The sequence below is a fragment of the Procambarus clarkii genome, chromosome 14 (assembly GCF_040958095.1).
Source record: "Procambarus clarkii isolate CNS0578487 chromosome 14, FALCON_Pclarkii_2.0, whole genome shotgun sequence".
In the NCBI taxonomy this organism is placed as follows: Eukaryota; Metazoa; Arthropoda; class Malacostraca; order Decapoda; family Cambaridae; genus Procambarus; species Procambarus clarkii.
Genome location: NC_091163.1, coordinates 37,813,912 through 37,836,817, shown reverse-complemented (window position 1 = coordinate 37,836,817; position 22,906 = coordinate 37,813,912). Strand labels below are relative to the sequence as shown.

Below are 22,906 nucleotides of genomic sequence, written 5' to 3'. Positions count from 1 at the left end.
AAACAATCTTCAATGAAACAATTCCTAGTGAGAAAATCATGCAGTGAGCCACAAGCAGGTCCTAGTGGTATGCAGGCAAAACGGGCCAGAGAGTGCACCCCAGAGAAGTCATCACTGCCTGATATTATAATGGAAGAGGACTCCCCTTCCAAACAGTAACACCTCTCCTACTCCCTCCCCCCTCCTCTCCGTCTTCCATATGCCAACAGGAATCATCAGTAAAGGTAAGTAATAACTTATACATACTTTTGTACTGAAGATTTGGGTGAATTAGGTATAAAATTTACTTTGAAGATAATTTTTTGGGGAGTCTGAAATGGATTAATTCATTTCCCATTATCTCTTGTAGGGAAATTCGCTTCGGTTTAGGAATTTTCAGGTTACGAGGCGTCTCTGGGAACAAATTAAATTCGTAAACTGAGGTACCCCTTTACCTGGAATTTATTGCTGTTAAACATCAGTTATTTTCTGTTGCCCAGTCGAAAACTTTATTAGTATCTGCTTGTAGGTTTTCAATGTCTTTAGCAGAGATAATGTTCATGCTGATTTTTGTGTCATCTGAAAAGGATGATATGAAGCTGTGCCTTATATTCGAGTCTATATCTGATATGAGAATAAGGAAAAGCAAAGGTGCAAGGACGGTACCTTAAGGTACCGAGCTTTTAACTGCGCTTGAACTCAATTTTATATGGTTGACTGTTACGCTTTGTGTTCTGTTCAACAGAAAACTGGGTATCCAGCGTCCTACTTTACCAGTTATTCCCATTGACCTCATTTTGTCTGCTATCACTCCATGGTCACATTTATCAAATGCCTTTGCAAAATCTGTGTATACCACATCTGCATTCTCTTTTTCTTCTAATGCCTCAGTGATTTTGTCGTAATGGTCAAGTAGCTGTGAGAGGCATGATCTTCCTGCTCTAAATCCATGTTGGCCTGGATTGTGGAGGTCATTGGTCTCCATGAAACTAGTGACCTGACTTCTGATCACTCTCTCAAATACTTTTATTATGTGGGATGTTAGTGCAACTGGTCTATAATTCTTTGCCAATGCTTTGCTCCCTCCCTTGTGTAGAGGGGCTATGTCTGCTGCTTTAAGCACATCTGGTATCTCCCCCGTGTCCAAGCTCTTCCTCCACACTATACTGAGTGCCTGTGCTACTGGCACTTTGTATTTCTTTATAAACATTGAATTCTATGAGTCTGGACCCGGGGCTGAGTGCATGGGCATGTTGACAATTTCTCTTTCAAAATCTGTCACTCTCGTGTTGATATCACTTATATTTACAGGGGTTTGGATATCACACATAAAAAAGTTGTCCGGATCTTCCACTTCCATGCTGTTTATCGGAATGCTAAACATGTCCTCAAACTGTTTTTTTAGGATTTCACTAATTTCTTTGTCATCCTCAGTATATGAACCTTCACTAGTACGAATAGGACCAATACTGGCAGTGGTTTTTGCTTTTGATTTAGCATATGTGAAGAAATATTTTGGGTTTTTCTTTATTTCATGAATTGCTTTCTGTTCTAATTTGCCTTTCTTCAATCTGATATGAATGCTTCAGATTCTGTTCGATTTCTTCTTCTAGCCACCCAACCAGTGTATAGCGACCCAACAAGTGGCAGAAGAATGCAGTAAAACTGACCATTGATTTGTAACAAAACTAACAGACAACACCTCAAACTCGGGAATCAACAAAATTGACAGGAATGAATTCCTGAGACCTGGAACTTCAAGAACTAGAGGTCATAGATTTAAGCTAACTAAACAAAGTTGCCGAAGAAATATAAGAAAGTTCACTTTCGCAAAGAGTGGTAAACAGTTAGAACAAGTTAGGTGAGAAGGTGGTGGAGGACAAAATTGTCAGTAGTTTCAAAGTGTTGTATGACAAAGAGTGCTGGGAAGACAAGACACCACAAGCATAGCTAGCATCCTGTAACTACACTTAGATAATTACACTTCCTAGAAACCATCTTGTCAGGTCATCTTCATGCCCAACATAAACCTGAGTCCTGGTTTTGTTGTTGTTGATTCTTTGCTTTCTCAATACACAGTTAAATGTTCTTACCATTTTAACAAACATGATATGACTTAGCTTTATGCTCTCAATCTTTTCATTCTCTTCTGTTCATATCTCTCTATTTCACCTCTTTCTCTTTGCTATTAGGCCTTCTGTGTTCTTTTTTTATATATACTCCAATAGTATACTTAAATCTTCTTGGCTTTCAACTCACATCATTACCTTATATACTGACTGTCTCTACCACTCTTTACTTGACTTGATAAAGGTCCAGGACAGACCGAAATGTCATCATTCCTTTATTTAAAATATTTGACACAATCTCATATACATAGTGACAGAGAGAGAGACAGTGACAGAAATATTCACAGTAGTGCAGGGACATGCATATACAGAGGAATCTCGGGTGACGAGCAGCCCTATCTACGAGCATTTCAGGTAGCGTGTGAGACACTCACAGAAAATTTGATTTGATTGACAAGCTGCTGCTCAGTTAACAAGAAAACCACGTGGTGCTTCCTAGCGTTCCTGCTGGTTCTCAAATGCCTCCGACAACAGTGTTGTTGTTTCGAAAGACGAGCGTTTCACATGAAGAGCTCGGTGCCGGAACGGATTAAATTCCTTAACCAAGGCACCACTGAACATGCAAAGTGACACACAGACACACTGTACATACACAGGGCATTGGTGGCTGAGTGAACAGCATGCTGGATACATACTCCTGTGGTCCGGGGTTTGATTCCTAGCAAGGAACAATGGGCAGTTTATTTCACCCTGATGCCCCTGTTACCTAGCAGTAAATAGGTACTTGGGAGTTAGACAGCTGTTATGGGCTGCTTTCTGGGGATGTGTGTGTGTAATTACCTAAGTGTAATTACCCAAGTGTAGTTACAGGATAAGAGCTACGCTCATGGTGTCCTGTCTTCCCAGCACTGTCATATAACGCTCTGAAATTACTGACAGTTTTGGCCTCCACCACCTTCTTGGTGGTGGCTGCAACGGTTGTATGGGCACCACACAACCGCTGCATATTCCATCTTTTTCTAACAAAAGTGATGAACAATTGCTTTAGTATTTCTCCATCCATGTATTTAAAAGCAATTCTGAAGTTAGAAAGTGTTGTGTAGGCTCCTTGCACAATGTTCTTAATGTGTTCCTCAGATGACAGTTTTCTATCTAAAACCACCCCTAGATCTCTTTCTTTGTCAGAATTCTTTTAAAAATTTCTCACATAATTTATAGGTTGTGTGGGGTCTATGTTCTCCAAATCCAAATTCCATAACATAGCATTTATTCACATTAAATTTCATTTGCCAAGTGGTGCTCCATTTACTTATTTTGTCCCGGTCCTCTTGAAGGACATGACAATCATCTAAGTTTCTTATCTTCCCTATTATCTTAGCATCATCAGCAAACATGTTCATATAATTCTGTATTCCCACTGGTAGATCGGTTATGTAGACAATGAACATTACTGGTGCAAGAACTGAACCCTGTGGTACTCCACTTGTGACACTCCTCCAATCTGATACATTGCCGCTGATTACTGTCCTCATTTTTCTATCAGGAAATTTTTCATCTATGTTAGAAGCTTACCTGTCACCCCTCCAATATGTTCCAGTTTCCAGAACAACCTCTTATGTGGAACTCTGTCAAAAGCCTTTTTTAGGTCCAGATAGATGCAGTCAGCCCAACCATCTCTTTCCTGTAAAATCTCTGTGGCTCGATCATAGAAACTGAGTAAATTCATTACACAGGATCTTCTGGATTGAAAGCCATACTGTCTGTCTGATATTATATCATATTTCTCCAGGTGTTCTACTCATTTAGTTTTAATTATTTTTTCCAATATTTTGACCTATTACACTTATCAATGATACAGGTCTATAATTGAGGGGGTCTACCCTGCTGCCACTTTTGAAGACTGGAACTATATTAGCCTTTTTCCACACATCAGCTATGACTCGTGTACACAGGGATGCCTGAAAAATCAGTTGAAGTGGAATGCTGAGCTCAAGTGCACATTCTCTCAGTACCCATGGTGAAACTCCATCTGGACCAACTGCTTTGTTCTTACTTAGCTCCTTGAGCATTTTTTCCACTTCGTCTCTAGACACCTCTACGTGCTCTATGTTGTTCTCTGGAATACTTATTGTGTCTGGTTCCCTGAAGATTTTATTTTGCTCAAACACATTTTGGAACTTTTCGTTTAATGTTTCACACATTTCCTTTTAATTTTCTGTGAATCTGTTTCTATTTTCATTCTTTGAATATTATCCTGTACCTGCAATTTATTGTTTTTGAATTTATAGAATAGGCCTGGTTCTGTTTTATATTTGTCCGCAATCAGTTTTTCAAAATTTCTTTCTGCCTCTCTCCTCACTGCCGTGTAGTTGTTTCTCGCATCTTTGTATCGCTGATATGTTTGGGGGTTTGGCCTCTTCTATATTGATTCCATTTTTGTATTTGTTGGTCTCTGGCCCTCTCACAATTTCTGTCGAACCAATCCTGTTTCCTGGTTCTGCATCTCTGCTTTGGTATTAATTTTTTTGTGCCTTTATCATATATTTATCAAAACTTGACATACATCTCATTTACTTAATTGCCCTGCAACAAGTCTGTCCAATTATACTCATTAAAAAAAATTCTAAGATCCCCATAATGTCCTCTTCTGAAGTCAGGTTTATGTATAAGAGTAATGTTGGGAGCAGGCAGCTTGTGTATGTATAACAGTAATGTTGAGGAGCATGCAACTTGTGTATGTATAACAGTAATGTTGAGGAGCAGGCAGCTTGTGTATGTATAACAGTAATGTTGAGGAGCAGGCAGCTTGTGTATGTATAATAGTAATGTTGAGGAGCAGGCAGCTTGTGTATGTATAATAGTAATGTTGAGGAGCATGCAACTTGTGTATGTATAACAGTAATGTTGAGGAGCATGCAACTTGTGTATGTATAACAGTAATGTTGAGGAGCATGCAACTTGTGTATGTATAACAGTAATGTTGAGGAGCATGCAACTTGTGTATGTATAACAGTAATGTTGAGGAGCAGGCAGCTTGTGTATGTATAACAGTAATGTTGAGGAGCAGGCAACTTGTGTATGTATAACAGTAATGTTGAGGAGCATGCAACTTGTGTATGTATAACAGTAATGTTGAGGAGCATGCAACTTGTGTATGTATAACAGTAATGTTGAGGAGCAGGCAGCTTGTGTATGTATAATAATAATGTTGAGGAGCAGGCAGCTTGTGTATGTATAATAATAATGTTGGGGAGCAGGCAGCTTGTGTATGTATAACAGTAATGTTGGGAGCAGGCAACTTGTGTATGTATAACAGTAATGTTGAGGAGCAGGCAACTTGTGTATGTATAATAATAATGTTGGGGAGCAGGCAGCTTGTGTATGTATAACAGTAATGTTGAGGAGCAGGCAGCTTGTGTATGTATAACAGTAATGTTGGGAGCAGGCAACTTGTGTATGTATAACAGTAATGTTGAGGAGCAGGCAACTTGTGTACGTATAACAGTAATGTTGAGGAGCAGGCAACTTGTGTATGTATAACAGTAATGTTGAGGAGCAGGCAGCTTGTGTATGTATAACAGTAATGTTGGGAGCAGGCAACTTGTGTATGTATAACAGTAATGTTGAGGAGCAGGCAACTTGTGTATGTATAACAGTAATGTTGGGGAGCAGGCAGCTTGTGTATGTATAACAGTAATGTTGAGGAGCAGGCAGCTTGTGTATGTATAACAGTAATGTTGGGAGCAGGCAACTTGTGTATGTATAACAGTAATGTTGAGGAGCAGGCAACTTGTGTATGTATAACAGTAATGGGAACTGACAACACTGATGAGAAGAATTCTTGAGACCTGGAACTTAAAGAACAAGAGGTCAAAGATTTAATACAACTAAACAAAACTGCTCAAGAAATGTTAAAAAATTCACTTTTGCAAATAGAGTGGTAGACAGTTAGAATAGGTAAATAAGGTGGCAGAGGCCAAAACTGTCACTACTTTCAAAGCGTTGTATAACAAAGAGTGTTGGGAAGATGGGACACCAAAAGCGTAGCTCTCATCCTGTAACTACACTTAGATAGTTACGTTAGAATGGTATCGGGATCTCTCAAGGTCAAACTACTGACCCTACCCAGGATGCAACTCTACAACAGCTGACTAACTTCTGGGTACCTATGTATTGTTAGGTGAGCAAAGGCATTAGGTGAAAGAAAATATGCCAAATGCAGGCGATGAGTCACAATAACATGGCTGAAGTATGTTGACCAGATCACACACTAGAAGGTGAAGGGACGACGACGTTTCGGTCCGTCCTAGACCATTCTCGTCCTGGACAATTAACTTGAGAATAGTCTAGGACGGACCAAAACATCGTCGTCCCTTCACCTTCTAGTGTGTGGTCTGGTCAACATAACATGCCAAATCATTTCTGTTCTGCTCGGGATTTGAACCCGGAATTTCCAATTGTGATTCAAGAATGAACCAACTGCACTAACACCACCCAATAAAATGGGGTACAACAGTTGAGAAAAGTACTCAGAAATTGCAGACAATTGCTCAGAAATGCCATAGAAGTGCTCAGAAATGCCAGACAAGTGGTCAGAAATGCCAGACAAGTGGTCAGAAATGCAAGACAAGTGCTCAGAAATGCCAGACAAGTGCTCAGAAATGCCAGACAAGTGCTCAGAAATGCCAGACAATTCCAAAATTATAAGAAAGAAACCTGAGGTTATAAAGAAAGGCTTAGAAAGAGAAATGGCATGTAAATAAGAAAAGACCTAATCCACAAGCATATCAGAAATACCAACACACTTGAAACAACTCCACAGTAATGAAAAGAAAGGAAGAAGGAAACTTTGAGATTGTGATAGCGGACAATTACAAAATGCATTGCAGCTTAAATTTATTTAATACAAACAGCATTATAAGTACAATATTTTGAGAGTGAGAACAGGTAACAAAAGGAAATGTAAAAACCTTAAATGAAGTTTTAAAGCATATTCATACATATGAATGCATACGTATTCATACATCTATTCGGCTGTTAAAATAGTGTACACTATGGACCATTGAATGTAACCTAGAGCACATATGTATCTGGAGACAACATACAATTAATGTTTGATTTAGAAATAAAGCAGTTGGACCAGATGAAGTTAAACTTTGGGCACCAAGAGAACATAATCATGAAGTTGGCAACCTGCTATAGATTATTTCTTCAGACATCTTCACAAACAGGAAAATCTGCCGACATAGAAAGAGGCAAATATAGTCCCAGTTTACAAAAACAACAGTGATAGAAAAGGCAGTAAACAACAGACCACTATAATGACCAAACCACACACTAGAAGATGACAGACCACTATCATCGACAAGTATGACTGCTCAGTCACTAGAGAAAATATTGTATAGAGTATTTATTTATAAAATTTTGTTAATTATTACGTAGAATTGCACAATAAAATCAAAAGAATATAAGATTCTTGAACAAATATTGAGACTGTACGATAGCCATGCACATCATCAACTGAACCATGATGATCTAAGCAACCAAGATCATCACAGCTCAATTGGTGGTGCGTCTACCTGGGAAGTCCAGGTACAGTATACAGATATAATCCCAACATCCAGCCTTAACATTTTCTCTTGTGTAAAATAGTTCCACTAACTCAATGAACCTGTAATGTATTAGGTGATAAACTATGGTGTATAAGCATTTCTATTGCTACTATGCTACAAATATCCTGTACAACAAGCATCATCCACACTAAACGAGGTTTGTCTGTACATAAAGCATTCTCAAAGTTAACGTCCCTAATTAACGCAGCAAAAATTTGGAGCCTCCCAGTTATCAATAGGGATGTGTTCCTTGAAACTTATTTAATACCAGACCAAATAGTATTTGGAACAAAATTTTTAGGGAAAAATAAAATGCATTTCAGGCCTAGTATTTTATTATAGAATTTTATTGTTTTAACACTGAAGAATAAATGTGACTTATACATACAGGAGGCTTAAGAGCTTATACCACAATTAGGAGGCTTAAGAACTTCTTTCCCTTCCCATAGCTCATCTTAAACCTTTCTCTACTAGTTTTCCCTGGAACAAGATCTGCCAAATGGTTTGCAATTACTGCTGGGTGAACAGGGACGAACAGTTAAGGATCAGAGCCCAAGGCCAATATCGGTGGTGAGAGGTGTGGGGTGAGGGCGTTATCCGCTACAGCACTGGCAGCTGCAATGTATAGGCAGTCAAATATTAAGGTTTATTAACACAGCAAAATTCACAACTATATGCAATATTTTCTGTATGACTTTAAGCTTTATTAACACTATCAGTGTAAAACACAATGTTCTTATTCTGGTATTAAAAAAGTCTCAAGGTGTTTTTTCGGCTGGGTTGTGATAAAAATTGTGGATGTGATCGCAAGAGCTTTTAGTATAATGTGTACATTGTTGTCTTAGTTACCAATGTTTTTCCATGTGGTTGCTTCTTTTGGGGGGTACACTACCTTTGTGGTGTGGTATTTTCCTCTTGGTTCGGGCTGATCTAGTATCCGCTCAACTCTAATGAAGGGACTAGATTAAGCTTGTGGTAGGTGGTCCGGACTCACAAGGGCTGGGTGGAGTACGTTAGACTTGGAGCCAACCAGGAGGCTAGCTTGGGGGAGCTACTGAGGTAAGCCCTCTCAGAGAAGAACTTATTTTTTGCTGGATGGGTAATTCCCCTCAGACAAAAGCATATCATTTGTTTGTATATTATTTCTTCAAGTGTTGTGAGGACATGAGGCCAGGCAGGAGATGGCAATGAGAGTGCTAGAATGGACTCCCATGATGTCTTGAGCATTTCCTCCATTCACAATTTAGCTTACTGTATTTAACATTTTGAACATCCCATAGTTCACATCCATGCAAGCTGAGACATTGACTGTTAAATAACTTTACATTTACACTTACGAATTTAAAATACAAAGCTACCACCAAGGTTGTCAATATACTCCTACATAATTATATAACTTTTGACATAATCTGCACAAAAGTTTGCTTTGTAACATGTATTCACTATGTAGCTTGGGAAGCTACATCATATCATAAAAATGTGTTAGGTGTTTGTGCATGCGAGTGCTTGAGGAAGGCATTCTGGGTAGTTCTGGTATTGATGTAATAAGCACTTTGAATGAGAGCTGTGACCAAGAGCTATGAACAAGAGCTTTCAACAGGGAAGCTACTCTTTGAACAAAATTCTTTGAGTGTATGAGTGAGAGATATCACAGGAAGTGATCCCACTATGAAGAACCAGAAGACTACGATAACAATGTACTGGAGTGAGAGATATCACAGGAAGTGATCCCACCATGAAGAACCAGAAGTCTACGGTAACAATGTACTGGAGTGAGAGATATCACAGGAAGTGATCCCACCATGAAGAACCAGAAGTCTACGGTAACAATATACTGGAGTGAGAGATATTACAGGAAGTGATCCCACCATGAAGAACCAGAAGTCTACGGTAACAATGTACTGGAGTGAGAGATATCACAGGAAGTGATCCCACCATGAAGAACCAGAAGTCTACGGTAACAATGTACTGGAGTGAGAGATATCACAGGAAGTGATCCCATCATGAAGAACCAGAAGTCTACGGTAACAATGTACTGGAATGAGAGATATGGTAAGAAGACAATATACCCAATGATGAATAGGAATATCAAAACCACACTTAGAAAACACTAAGATTCAGAGGTACACAAACCTTTAACCTTCTACAGCAAATAATTCAGTGTTGAATGTAACAAGATGCCTCTTTCTGGTGGGCTCCTCAGAGGCTCCCTATAGCTATGTGGATGGGTAGCTACACCCACATGCAACTGTACAATTTAACACTGCGACGGCGCTGGAACCAATCGTATTTGCATTTGCCTTTCCATTGGAGACTTTCGGCGCTGTGGAGAGTGGGGATCTGCTGCTTGGGTAACAGCTTCTCCTCCGTATCAACCTACCCTGGCTTTGCGCCTTGGAGAGGCCACTACAGACCAACAACCAGAGCGCAACTCCATAGTCTCCTGAGACTGATGGATGCCTACTGACTGTCTAGCTACAAGGAGCGACCCAGGAGCCGAGCTAGAAAAGATTATACTGTACTACTGTCGTAAATGTTGAGGTTTTCAAGAAGGAACTAAATAAGCTCATACAGCAAGTAATTACCCAAGTATAATAACCTAAGTGTAGTTACAGGATGAGAGCTACGCTCGTGGTGTCCCGTCTTCCCAGTACTCTTTGTTGTATAATGCTTTGAAGCTACTGACGGTTTTGGCATCCACCACCTTCTCACTTAACTTGTTCCAACCGTCTACCTCTCTGTTTGCAAAAGAAAACTTTCTAATATGTTTTCAGTACCCTTGTTTCCTTGGGTGATCAGCTGAGTAGTGACAGTTATCCCTTTCCCTGGTCTTAATCATTACTGTACTATAAGAATAGAAAGCGCTTGAAACTTCATGCAAACCTAATCATATATGCAAATAAATATGTTGAGACTCACATAATGTAAAATAAATACAGTAAATATACATTACCTACACAGGAGCCTCCTGGGCCAAGTATGTGTCCGGGTTGACAATGACACGAGACAACAGCCAGTCCATCCTTCCATAATGGGATACAAATGTGCTGACAACCTCCATTATACACACCACACGGATGCTCAACTGAAAGACAATGTGGAAAATGCTTCTGACCTATCAAACGTACTTACGTAACCATTTTGGATCAGTTTATTATTCAGTTCCCAATAAATTACATCAATGATATTATTTCTACTATTACTCCAAGTAAGTTTTAAACTACAGCTGTAGTCTCTGAACATTATAACCAAAAATTATACAATGTGTTAACCACAGCCCAAAAAGCACACAAATCTGTAGTTAACTATGACATTTATAAAAAAATCAGACATATTAAAACCACATTTATGGATTTTGTATAAGTCAAGATTAAATAAACCAATTATAACAAGATTTTAAACAGAAATCATACTGGAATTCTGGATTATATCTTGTAATGAGGTCAACATTTATAAAAAATTTATATGAACTGTAATGTAACTCTTAACCCTGGAATACCTCCCAGTTTTTTGTAAGATCCGTAAGCAATGTACTATATCAGCAGTCTCCGTGGCGCAGTGGTAAGACACTCGCCCTGCGCTTCGCAAGCAATTTGACCTGGGTTGGTATCCTGACCGGGAATGATTGACTAGACGGAAATCCTTAACTGCACACCTCTGTTCACCCAGCAGTGAATGGGTGCCTGGTTGTTAAATGATTTGATGGGTCGTATTCCGGGGGAAATTAGGATTAAGGACCTGTCCGAAATGCTAATGTGCTAGTCGTTGTACAAGAATGTGAGAACTCTTGTATATATAAATAAAATAAAAAAACATACACCATGAGAACACTGTATGAGAAAACATACTTTAATACAACCAAGTATCTTGTATTGTTAAACACTATTACTTTTCAGTATAACAGACAGTATAAAAAGGAGAAAATATTACAAACCATTTGGCTGCCTTTGACGATGGAAGACGTGGATGTGCATTGGCTCAGTCAAGTTTGTGTGGAAAGTTGTAACATTGTGTGTGTGAAACTTGTTGATCTGCTTGATGCTGTTGTCTTTCCAACTTGTCACAAATAAAGAATTCTCAAACAGCGAGATTCCAAATGGTCTTTCATCCTGCAATATATTACGCCTATAAAAGGTCTTTTATCCTCCAATATATTATGCCTATAAAAGGTCTTTTTTCCTGCAATATATTATGTCCATAAAAGGTCTTTTATCCTCCAATATATTATGCCTATAAAAGGTCTTTTATCCTCCAATATATTACGCCTATAGAAGGTCTTTCACCATCCAATATATTACGCCTATAGAAGGTCTTTCACCCTCCAATATATTATGCCTATAGAAGGTCTTTCACCCTCCAATATATTACGCCTATAGAAGGTCTTTCACCCTCCAATATATTACGCCTATAGAAGGTCTTTCATCCTCCAATATATTTAGCCTAAGATGGACATTCATCGTGCAATTATGCCTATAAATAATGTAGTCCATATTGCCCATCAAGAAAACATTACCAAATACTGTATATTCCTATAAATCTAATTTTATGACAATATTTCCTAGGACCAAATATATCGGAATACATATTAAAATACTTTATCTTGTCTATTAAAAGCTTATCTATGGTGCTCTTAAAGAGCAGCATTGAACCAGTGTAAGTTCAGTCACTTATGTGCTCAAAAATGGCATCCCTGGTCTTAATTGAATCCCACAAAACATGAAATTCTACAAAGTTATAACTATAATTACAATTTCAAAAGTATATGATACAGTTCTTAAAACTATGATAACAGGCCTAGAGGGATCCAAAGTTGCACAGTAGAGTAGTGTATATGATATTACTCACAAATACCACTATCAAACATTATACAACACTTGTTTATATATTTGGGTAAGAACACAGTAATGAACACATGAACATAATGCAGGACAATGAATACATGCTGATGAAATGAGCACTAAGAATACAGTATAATAAGCTATATGTTACCAGGGATTCATGCATCTGCTGGTCCCATGTTTAGTTTCTCACTCTCATCCCTTTGGCTCAAACATGACAGCCTCGGCCATCTTACCTGTTTTCTCCATCATTTGTCTCCCTTTCAGAAACACTGACTTCCTCTGCCAAGGTGCCATTGTGAGTTAGTTGAAAAGGGGGGGGGGAGGGGGGTTAGTGATGGAGCCCTTCACTGGTTTGTGAGGACCCCCAGGTTGCCTGGGCTGGAGTTTGGTGACAGGTGGGTAGTCATGCTCAAAGATTTCCCTGTAGCTATGATTAACTAGCTACTTTTCCTTATGGGTTACTAACCACATGCAAGCAGTTGCTTGCTTAGACGAGTTTCCATTTCAGGGTGGAATTTTTTGAAGTTCCCAAGGCCCCAAGCTCCCCTCCAAGAGAGGTTCAGGTCTTGGCTCCCTATATGCTCAAGTGGGCCTTAGAAGTTTGGTGTAATACCTAAGGCTTGGTAGCTCCAGTGCTTGGTAGCTCAAGAAGTTAATGAGTGACCTATCAATGATCACTTCAATACATTCAATGCTTTCTTAATATTTTTGTGTGTGCATGAGGGGAATAGGTACATATTATGCCTACAGTTAGAGAGTTAAATAGGTGTTATTATTTTTAATTAGCAATTACAATAAAGTATTAGTGTAAAAAACTTACAGTTTTGAGCTTTATGATAATTCGTCGATTGCCTCCACTGTAGTCGACCCTTTCAACATGGCTGAGGTAGCCATCAACCCAATATACATGCTTATTTGGGTAATCAAGAGTAACACCAAAAGGGTAAACAATCTTAGTATGGACAATTCCTTGTCTCTGAGTTCCATCCATTAGGGCCCGTTCCAGTTTGGGGTCTGTTGTACCCCAGTTGGTGAAGAACATGTATCTGTAGAAAAAATATGACAATTATAATAAACTTTTTGGGTAGTTATTTTTCACATTCATTCTACTACATACGATGATGGTCTCCAAAATGAAGGCAGCAATTGAAGGCAAGATCTTAATACAGTACTGAGAATAGCACTGAACTGTCAATACTGAGAATTACAGTTTAATGTCAATACTGAGAATAACAGTTTAATGTTAATACTGAGAATACATTTAGATGTTAATATGCAGATGATAAATCACAACAATGTGGCTGAAGATATAATGACCAAACCACACACTAGAACACGAAGAGACGACGACGTTTCGGTCCATCCTGGACCATTGTCAAATCAACTGTGACTTGATAATAGTTCAGGACGGACTGAAATGTTGTCATCTCTTCATCTTCTAGTGTGTGGTTTGGTCATCATTTAGATGTCAATGCTGAGAAGCAATTACATACAATTTATTGAAACCTTCATAAGGGAGCCGGTCAGCCGAGCGGACAGCACACTGGACTTATGATCCCGTGGTTCCGGGTTCGATCCCGGGTGCCAGCGAGAAACAATGGGCAGAGTTTCTTTCACCCTATGCCCCTGTTACCTAGCAGTAAAATAGGTACCTGGGTGTTAGTCAGCTGTCACGGACTGCTTCCTGGGGCCGCGGGGACACTAAAAGCCCCGAAATTATCTCAAGATAATCTCAAGACAAGCTTTAAAATCCTAGTAGAGTGTACAATATCTTACCCTGAGCTGGGATCGAGAGCAATGCTTCTTGGTTCACTTAGAAACACATCCATCAGGGTGATGCACACCTGCATGGTTGCATTACACATGAAGATCATCTCTCTCCTGTCCAATATGTACCAATTCCCAGTCACCCAATCTCGGGCAATATCGTGTACATCTGAAATGCACGCAAATAAGAGAAAAATAAACGCAACGTAAAATGTATATTTGAACTGTATATTTCAATAAATTAAATTGTGAAAGCAACAAATGTAAAGCATATTTACAGGAAGTGCCACATGAACCAGATTGTAATGGATATGGGGGCCTGCAGGCTGCTCCAAGCAACAACCTCTTAGATCAAGTTATCACAAAAAAACCTAGCTGCAGGCCAGGCTTAGGGAATAGGACAACAACAACTCCAGGTAAACTCCAGACCTAACTTTAATTACCCCACAATATAATTAGCATGAGTGCTATGTAGGTATTGTGGTGTGCTGAGAGTGCTTTTATTCATTACTTGACTTTATAGCAAATTTGATAGTAGATTTACCAGACATTTGGTCATAAGTCTACATAGCATTTACATACATTTTCATCTGTCTTTGGACTTAGAAATGCTACAAAAAACCAGCGTTGAATGTAATGAAACACCATTTTCTGGGTGAGCCCCGGAGGCTCCCTGGAGCCATAGGGCTAATGTGTGACATATTAGACCGGGGCATTAGTCTATGGAGTTCGACCTATCGGGGACCATGAGCCAGAACCTGGCCCCCCCTCAGAGAGGTTGCAGGGAGCAATGGCCCTGGAAAATCCCCCTATGGTTGTGGGTTTTCTTTATCTGCTATTGACCTGGGTTAGACACCCAGAAAGGTAAGCATAATGAAACAAATCCCACATGGTAAGAAAAGTACAAAGAAAACTGAACAGAGAGGTAGAACTCCCTACAATCCCAAGGAAACAAACAAACAAGCAAATGTCCAAATACACTGCTGCGCTGCTCGTCCATGCAGCCCTCCTCTCCCCATGCCGGCTACCCAGCACTCCAGTTTGGAAGCTAAGCATTAAATAACATGAAAAACTGCTGACCGGAGGGAGGGAGGGTTACCAGGGAGCCTCCGGGGCTCACCCAGAAAATGGCATTTCATTACATTCATTGCTGGTTTTCTGTGGGGAGCCCCTTCGGCTCCCTGGAGCTACATAACCAATGATAAGGAAAAAGAGGGACATACCCGGGAGGCAGTAGCCACAAACCTCTCAAATGCAAAGTAGAGACAACTGACTGCAACCTGCAACCCAAAGCAACACAGAAATGCCTAGGAGCAGGAACAATAACCAAATAATGTGAGACCAGGACCCTGTTCAACAACAAAAATCCTTGTGCCCGAATATCAGCCCAAGACATGTTGCTAAACAAGGCAGCCAATGCAGAAAACTTTCTAACGTCATGGGCACAGGGACAGACCACAGGCTGGCTAGACTTAATGACCCTGTAGACAACCTGGGTGACTCGAGTCCTGGAACAGGGAACGAGGGATACCGGATGAACCCAAAGCGCAACCCCAGTCCCCGAAGCAGAAGCGCGGAGATAACAGCGGAGAGCTTCACCCGGAAACAATACATGATGCACCCCCGGCCTCTCCAACCAAACATCAATGAGCCAAGGATCCCTCTAGAAAGCAGCCATCTCGTTTTCACCAGAAAAAGAAGGAGAACGCTGCTACTGAACAAACCTACTACCAGGACTGAAAGAGCAGAAACCCCTGCGCCAGAGGAGAGCTTGCAGCTCCCCTCAGAGGCCAATGCCAACAGAAACAGAGTAGCCTTGGAAAAACAATCTTGAACTGAAGGTGCCACCACAAACTGAGGAGAGGGAAAGATAGGAGAGCACCCTGTCCAAGGACCAGGATGGCTCAGTCGGCGTATGAGCAGGCCGGAAGTGAAACAAAGTACAAGAAAGCTTACGGAACGGGACACAATTGACATCCACCCCGAACACAAGCTGGAGCAGCTCCGCCAGTGCCACATGATACAAGGCGACAGTATTTGGCCTCAAATGAAGGTCCTGAAAAAGCCAAGACAGAAAGGACAAGACAACCCAATCAGAATTAGAAAACAACCTACGAAGAGAGAGAAAATGGTGTTAAGAACACCAGGAAACTTCATATTGTCACTGAGACGAAGCTCTCAGGTGGGACACCATCAACGAAGCCACCTTGCCATACAAATGATGATAAACCCGCATCAAAATAACTAGGCATGAAGAGCAGAGGAAAAGACCGAACCAGCCGGGTATCGGACTATTCCGACCTGCTGGAAGAGGAGGAGCTGTGGGAAACTTCCGGGGTTTGAACACTGTTATGGCCTAGGTGGAACATGTAGCCCCATGTAGCCTAGGTGGAACAAGTCTACCCCAGCGAGAGTTATTCTGCCTTCCAGACCTGATTGAGAGGTCAGAGGAAAGATGTATATATTAAATCATTGAGTAAACGTCAGTGAGTAATCTCAGGATACTAGCCGAGGACAAGCGTTGGTAATAAGTGACATGAAATGAGATGTCGATACTTTGGGGACGTGAAGTGACGCTAGCAGGAGGTCATGACCTCACTAGAGTCACAACTGTCATCAGAGGTGGTTGTACTTCATTGATTCTCCCGGAGTAAGGAAGAATATAGTTCCCTGTGTCAGCGCTGGAGTAAACACTACATGTCTGCAAGTGTGAGGAGGCTCTTGGGGACATAGTACACCATTCCTCTGTGATTTTGGTAAATTAGAGGCGACCTGAAAGTGAGTGTTGGTTGCACCTCCTAAGCTAATGCCAAACCGCCGCGAACTCCCCCACCGTGCTGTGAGCCCGACGGAAGGACAGACCTCATTGCCCCTGGCTGGCCTGGTGAGCACTGGTCACAAAGCCCCAGCCCAGAGATGATGCGTCTGGGATCACATCGAGCGAGGGCACGGGTAGGCGCCAAGGCACTGAACCCCAAAAAACCAGGAAGTCGGAGAACGCAGCAACCGACGCAAAGCCCTCCAGAGGCCGAACCCAGCGGTCGCGAGAGAGCCGGAAGGGATGTCCCCGAAGGAACCAGAACAGCCGACGAAGCCACACCTTCAAGTAGATCCTCATGTCAAAGTTCAGGCTCCCGCACAAACCCTCGAGCAACCGCCGCGTGACCCGGGAACCCCCTCAGGAACAGATGAAGGCGGGAATGCAGGCGAAGCAGCCACCAGAGGAAGAGACAAGGAAACGGTCCGAGCGTCCCACACAAGACTCAGCCAAGACCGAACCTGAGAGAGCATTAGATGGGACTTCCGCCAGTTCACCAAGAACCCGAACCAAGCGAGCTGGGAAAGAACCAAATCCCTGGCAAGCAGACACGTGGACTAGCTGGGAGCCCAAACCAGCCAGTCGTTGAGGAAAGCCAGAACCTGAACACCTAACAGATGCAGGCAGGCAACCACGACACGAGTAAGGCGTGTGAAAATGTGAGGCGCCAGATTCAAGCTGAATGGAAGGCAACGAAAGCGGTAATCTTGACGCCCCTACAACAAAACCGAGCCAGTCCCTGCAAGAAGCAGGGACTGCTTCCCAATTCCCCAGAGGAATTGGGACATGCCAATACGCATATATCTTGAGTCATCTTGAGATGATTTCGGGGCTTTTTAGTGTCCCTGCGGCCCGGTCCTCGACCAGGCCTCCACCCCCAGGAAGCAGCCCGTGACAGCTGACTAACACCCAGGTACCTATTTTACTGCTAGGTAACAGGGGCATAGGGTGAAAGAAACTCTACCCAATGTTTCTCGCTGGCGCCTGGGATCGAACCCAGGACCACAGGATCACAAGTCTAGCGTGCTGTCCGCTCGATCGACCGCATCCTTGAGGTTTAGGGACACCATCCAAGCGTCCGGTTCCAACAGAAAACGGACCTGAGACGGAGTAGTCAACCAAAACGAGGAGCAATAAACCCATGAGCTCAGACGGGACAAGTCCAGAATGTACCTGAGGTTTGCGCAGTCCCATTTTGGGACCAGAAACAGGCGGGAAACCCACCTGAGGGACGAGGTCATTTAGACCAAGCCCAACCGAACCAACTCCTAGATGACACCTGACAGAGCGCAGGAGAAGAGGCCCCCCCCCCCCCAGAGGAGGAGCCACCCAATGCCACTGCAGACCAAACGAAACAACCCGAAAGGCCCACAAATCATGGGACCAGGTGCAAGGAAACAGATCGAGTCTCCCCCCCACAGCCCCGTCAATGAGACAAACCGCAAAAGGGCCAACGCACCCTACAAGCACCTAAACCACACACAAGGCGATCAACGCACCAAACAGAAACAGACTGCGCTGAAGGCAGCACCGAATCTGACACCACTGGCCTACCACAACGGAAAGAATCCTGAGCCCTGGCACAACCCCGCTGGGAAGAACCCCCATGAGCTTCCCCCAGAGGACCAACAAAACCGACATAGGATAGCAACTAGCCGAATCTGCCTGCAGATACTGCCCAACCGCAGACTCCACAAACAGCAATTGACAAAAAGGCGAAGACAGTCAAAGAACCAGGCTCGAAGCGGATTCCAAGGAAGAAGCGAGCACTGACTGCCGACATGCGAGTCAAGAAACAAAAGACCACGAAACTGCATCCTGCAGGAATGGCGCGAACAGCTTCAACAATGCAGATGAAGCACGCGCCGCCGAGGGTAATACACCAGACCCAAAGGACAGCCCCAAGCTCCTCCATATCCACCTCAAGCCAGTCTGATAACAGCTCAAGAAGGGAGAAGAAATGCAGGGCCGAAGCCAGCAGGCCATGTGTATGCAAATCCTCCGTGACCAATGCAGCCGAAAGGGAAAGAACCTGCACATGAAGCTGCATCACACCAACATCCCATGGAAGGGCAGGGGTGAACAAGCACTCAATGAGATGCATAAAGCCGCCCTCTCAGGGAAACCTGCAACACCGTCTGAGCCTCCCGCCACTCAGGTGTGCGGGATCGACAGAGAGTACTCCATGCCTCCAAAGAGAAGAGAGGGCAGTCTGCTAACCAGGACAACTCCAGTTCTTCATAATGAACCCAGTAAGGACACAAAGATCCATACACAAAGGAACGCGGTTCCATCACGAAGGCATAATCCGGGTCATGCAGGAGGTAAGCTGCAAGGGCCTCCCACACCACATGGGAAGGGACGTGGGAAGCTGAAAATCTCCGGTAGGACTGAACCAAAGAACCGTCAGGATCACGGAACCGAACCCGAGGAGGGGTAGACTCCAATCCCATTCGTACGAGTAGAAAGCAAAGAGAGCCCCACTCCTTGTAACACCAAGCCCCACTCCGAGGGTACAAAACCCAGGAGGGGTCCAACGGGACCCAAGGCCCCAAGTCAACCCCTCCCCCACCCCGGGAACCTCACCCCAAGGACCAAGGGCCGCGCTGTCCTCCAAACTCCATGCCTCCAAAGAAAAGGCAGGAGCCACCAAAAAAGCAGGAACGAAAGGGGCCCACTGGTCAGACCCAGAAGGTCCAGCTGGAGGACCAATCTCGAATGCCTCTACCGCCACCCCAGAAGGCGACTTCCCCCGAGACCGCCCGCATCTCAACACCAACTAGACCCTGCCCCGACTCGGAAACACTCAGATATTTTGAAGCCAGAAGCAAAGGGAGAAGGAACTGGACACACAACAGAAGGGAAAGGACTAGCAGGGGCGGATAGAACCAAAGTCGAAGCGACTCCCACCCCAAGTTTGGGTACCGAAAACCAAAACGGGACAGTCTTCGGGCATCCGGGGAAGCAACCAACCTATCGCATTGCGGCAACCTGAACCAAGCATACAAAGCAGCTGCTGCCTGCACCCTCATATCATGATCAGTAGCTTGGGTGAACTGGAGCACGTACAAACAACAAACGTCGCACAACTCCAAGTCGAAAGAATCACCGACCCAACAGGCAGCATGGTGGAGGCACAACCAGTGATTGTCTTCCTGAGACAAGGGGACAGAGTAACCATTAACCTCACACGAACCAAGAGGGGACTCAAGGGTCACATCTATCGGACCATGGATCCCCCGCGAGGTTTCCCAGGGCCATTAACCTTGATAACATGCTAAGGGAAGCCTACTACTGCGAACTGGCTCCCAAGACTACCAAACAACTTCTAAAAGCTGAACCCTTGGGATGTGTCCACTCACGGAGGCCTAGCAGGAGGTACCACCAAGAACACAGATATATATATATATATATACAGTGGTGCCTCGATTAATGAGTTTAATCCGTTCCAGCACCGAGCTCGTCATGTGGAAAACTCATCTTGCGAAACAACAACAAAACTGTCGTTGGAGGTGTCAGAGAACCAACGGGAACACTCGTTAATCGAGCGAAAGCTCGTCAGTCGAGACATTTTCTGCGAGTGGCTTGCTCGTAACTGGAGCCACTCATCACTCGAGGTTCCGATGTGTGTGTAATTACCTAAGTGTAATTACCTAAGTGTAGTTACAGGATGAGAGCTACGCTCGTGGTGTCCCGTCTTCCCAGCACTCTTTGTCATATAACGCTTTGAAACTACTGACGGTCTTGGCCTACACCACCTTCTCACTTAACTTGTTCCAACCGTCTACCACTCTATTTGCGAAGGTGAATTTTCTTATATTTCTTCGGCATCTGTGTTTAGCTAGTTTAAATCTATGACCTCTTGTTCTTGAAGTGCCAGGTCTCAGGAAATCTTCCCTGTCGATTTTATCAATTCCTGTTACTATTTTGTATGTAGTGATCATATCACCTCTTTTTCTTCTGTCTTCTAGTTTTGGCATGTTTAATGCTTCTAACCTCTCCTCGCAGCTCTTGCCCTTCAGTTCTGGGAGCCACTTAGTAGCATGTCTTTGCACCTTTTCCAGTTTGTTGATGTGCTTCTTAAGATATGGGCACCACACAACAGCTGCATATACTAGCTTTGGCCTAACAAAAGTCATGAACAATTTCTTTAGTATATCGCCATCCATGTATTTAAATGTAATTCTGAAGTTAGAAAGCATAGCATAGGCTCCTTGCACAATATTCTTTATGTGGTCCTCAGGTGATAGTTTTCTATCTAGAACCACCCCTAGATCTCTTTCTTTATCAGAATTCTTTAAAGATTTCTCACATAATATATAGGTTGTGTGGGGTCTATGTTCTCCTATTCCACATTCCATAACATGACATTTATTAACATTAAATTCCATTTGCCAGGTGGTGCTCCATATACTTATTTTGTCCAGGTCTTCTTGAAGGGCATGACAATCATCTAAATTTCTTATCCTTCCTATTATCTTAGCATCATCAGCAAACATGTTCATATAATTCTGTATACCAACTGGTAGATCATTTATGTAGACAATAAACATCACTGGTGCAAGAACTGAACCCTGTGGTACTCCACTTGTGACATTTCTCCATTCCGATACATTGCCTCTGATTACTGCCCTCATTTTTCTATCAGTCAGAAAATTTTTCATCCATGATAGAAGCTTACCTGTCACCCCTCCAATATTTTCCAGTTTCCAGAACAACCTCTTATGTGGAACTCTGTCGAAAGCCTTTTTTAGGTCCAGATAGATGCAGTCAACCCAACCATCTCTTTCCTGTGATATCTCTGTGGCTCGATCATTGAAACTGAGTAAATTCGATACACAGGATCTTCCAGAAAGAAAACCATACTGTCTGTCTGATATTATATCATTTCTCTCCAGGTGTTCTACTCATTTAGTTTTGATTAGTTTTCTAATGCTTTCACAATTACACTTGTCAATGATACCAGTCTATAATTGAGGGGGTCTTTCCTGCTTCCACTTTTGTAGATTGGAACTATGTTAGCCTTTTTCCATACATCAGCTACAACTCCTGTAAACAGGGATGCCTGAAAAATCAGTTGAAGTGGAATGCTGAGCTCAGGTGCACATTCTCTCAGAACCCATGGTGAAACTCCATCTGGACCAACTGCTTTGTTCTTATTTAGCTCCTTGAGCATTTTTTCCACTTCATCTCTAGACACCTCTATGTGCTCTATGTTGTTCTCTGGAATTCTTATTGTGTCTGGTTCCCTGAAGATTTCATTTTGTACAAACACACTTTGAAACTTTTCATTTAATGTTTCACACATTTCCTTTTCATTTTCCGTGAATCTATTTCCCATTTTCAACCTCTGAATATTATCCTTTACCTGCAATTTGTTGTTTATGAATTTATAGAATAGACCTGGTTTTGTTTTACATTTGTCTGCAATCCCTTTTTCAAAATTTCTTTCTGCCCCTCTCCTCACTGCCGTGTAGTTGTTTCTCGCATCTTTGTATCGCTGATATGTCTGGGGGTTTGGCCTCTTCCTGTATTGATTCCATTTTTGTATCTTTTGGCCTCTGCCTCTCTCGCAATTTCTGTTGAACCAATCCTGTTTCCTAGTTCTGCATCTCTGTTTTGTTATAATTTTTTTTTGTGCCTTTATCATATTTTTCACAAAACTTAACATACATCTCATTCACTTCCTTGCCTAGCAACAAGTCTGTCCAATTATACTCACTAAACAAATTTCTAAGGTTGCTATAATGTCCTCTCCTAAAGTCAGGTTTTTCAATAGCATCAACCTTAATGTCAAACATTTCTTCCTCCTTCCTGGTA

At 42.4% G+C, this 22,906-nt stretch overlaps 1 protein-coding gene across 1 annotated transcript in view; it reads right to left on the bottom strand.

The window, feature by feature from the left end:
• Positions 1-22,906, bottom strand: part of LRP1 (LDL receptor protein 1) — a 704,914-nt gene that overhangs the window by 448,182 nt on the left and 233,826 nt on the right. Inside the window, exons 9-12 of the mRNA XM_069324493.1 lie at positions 14,278-14,437; positions 13,322-13,547; positions 11,595-11,769; positions 10,614-10,745 (exon numbers count right to left, since the gene is read on the bottom strand). Coding sequence (XP_069180594.1) covers positions 10,614-10,745; positions 11,595-11,769; positions 13,322-13,547; positions 14,278-14,437 — 693 coding nt within the window. The remainder of the gene's footprint in view (positions 1-10,613; positions 10,746-11,594; positions 11,770-13,321; positions 13,548-14,277; positions 14,438-22,906) is intronic.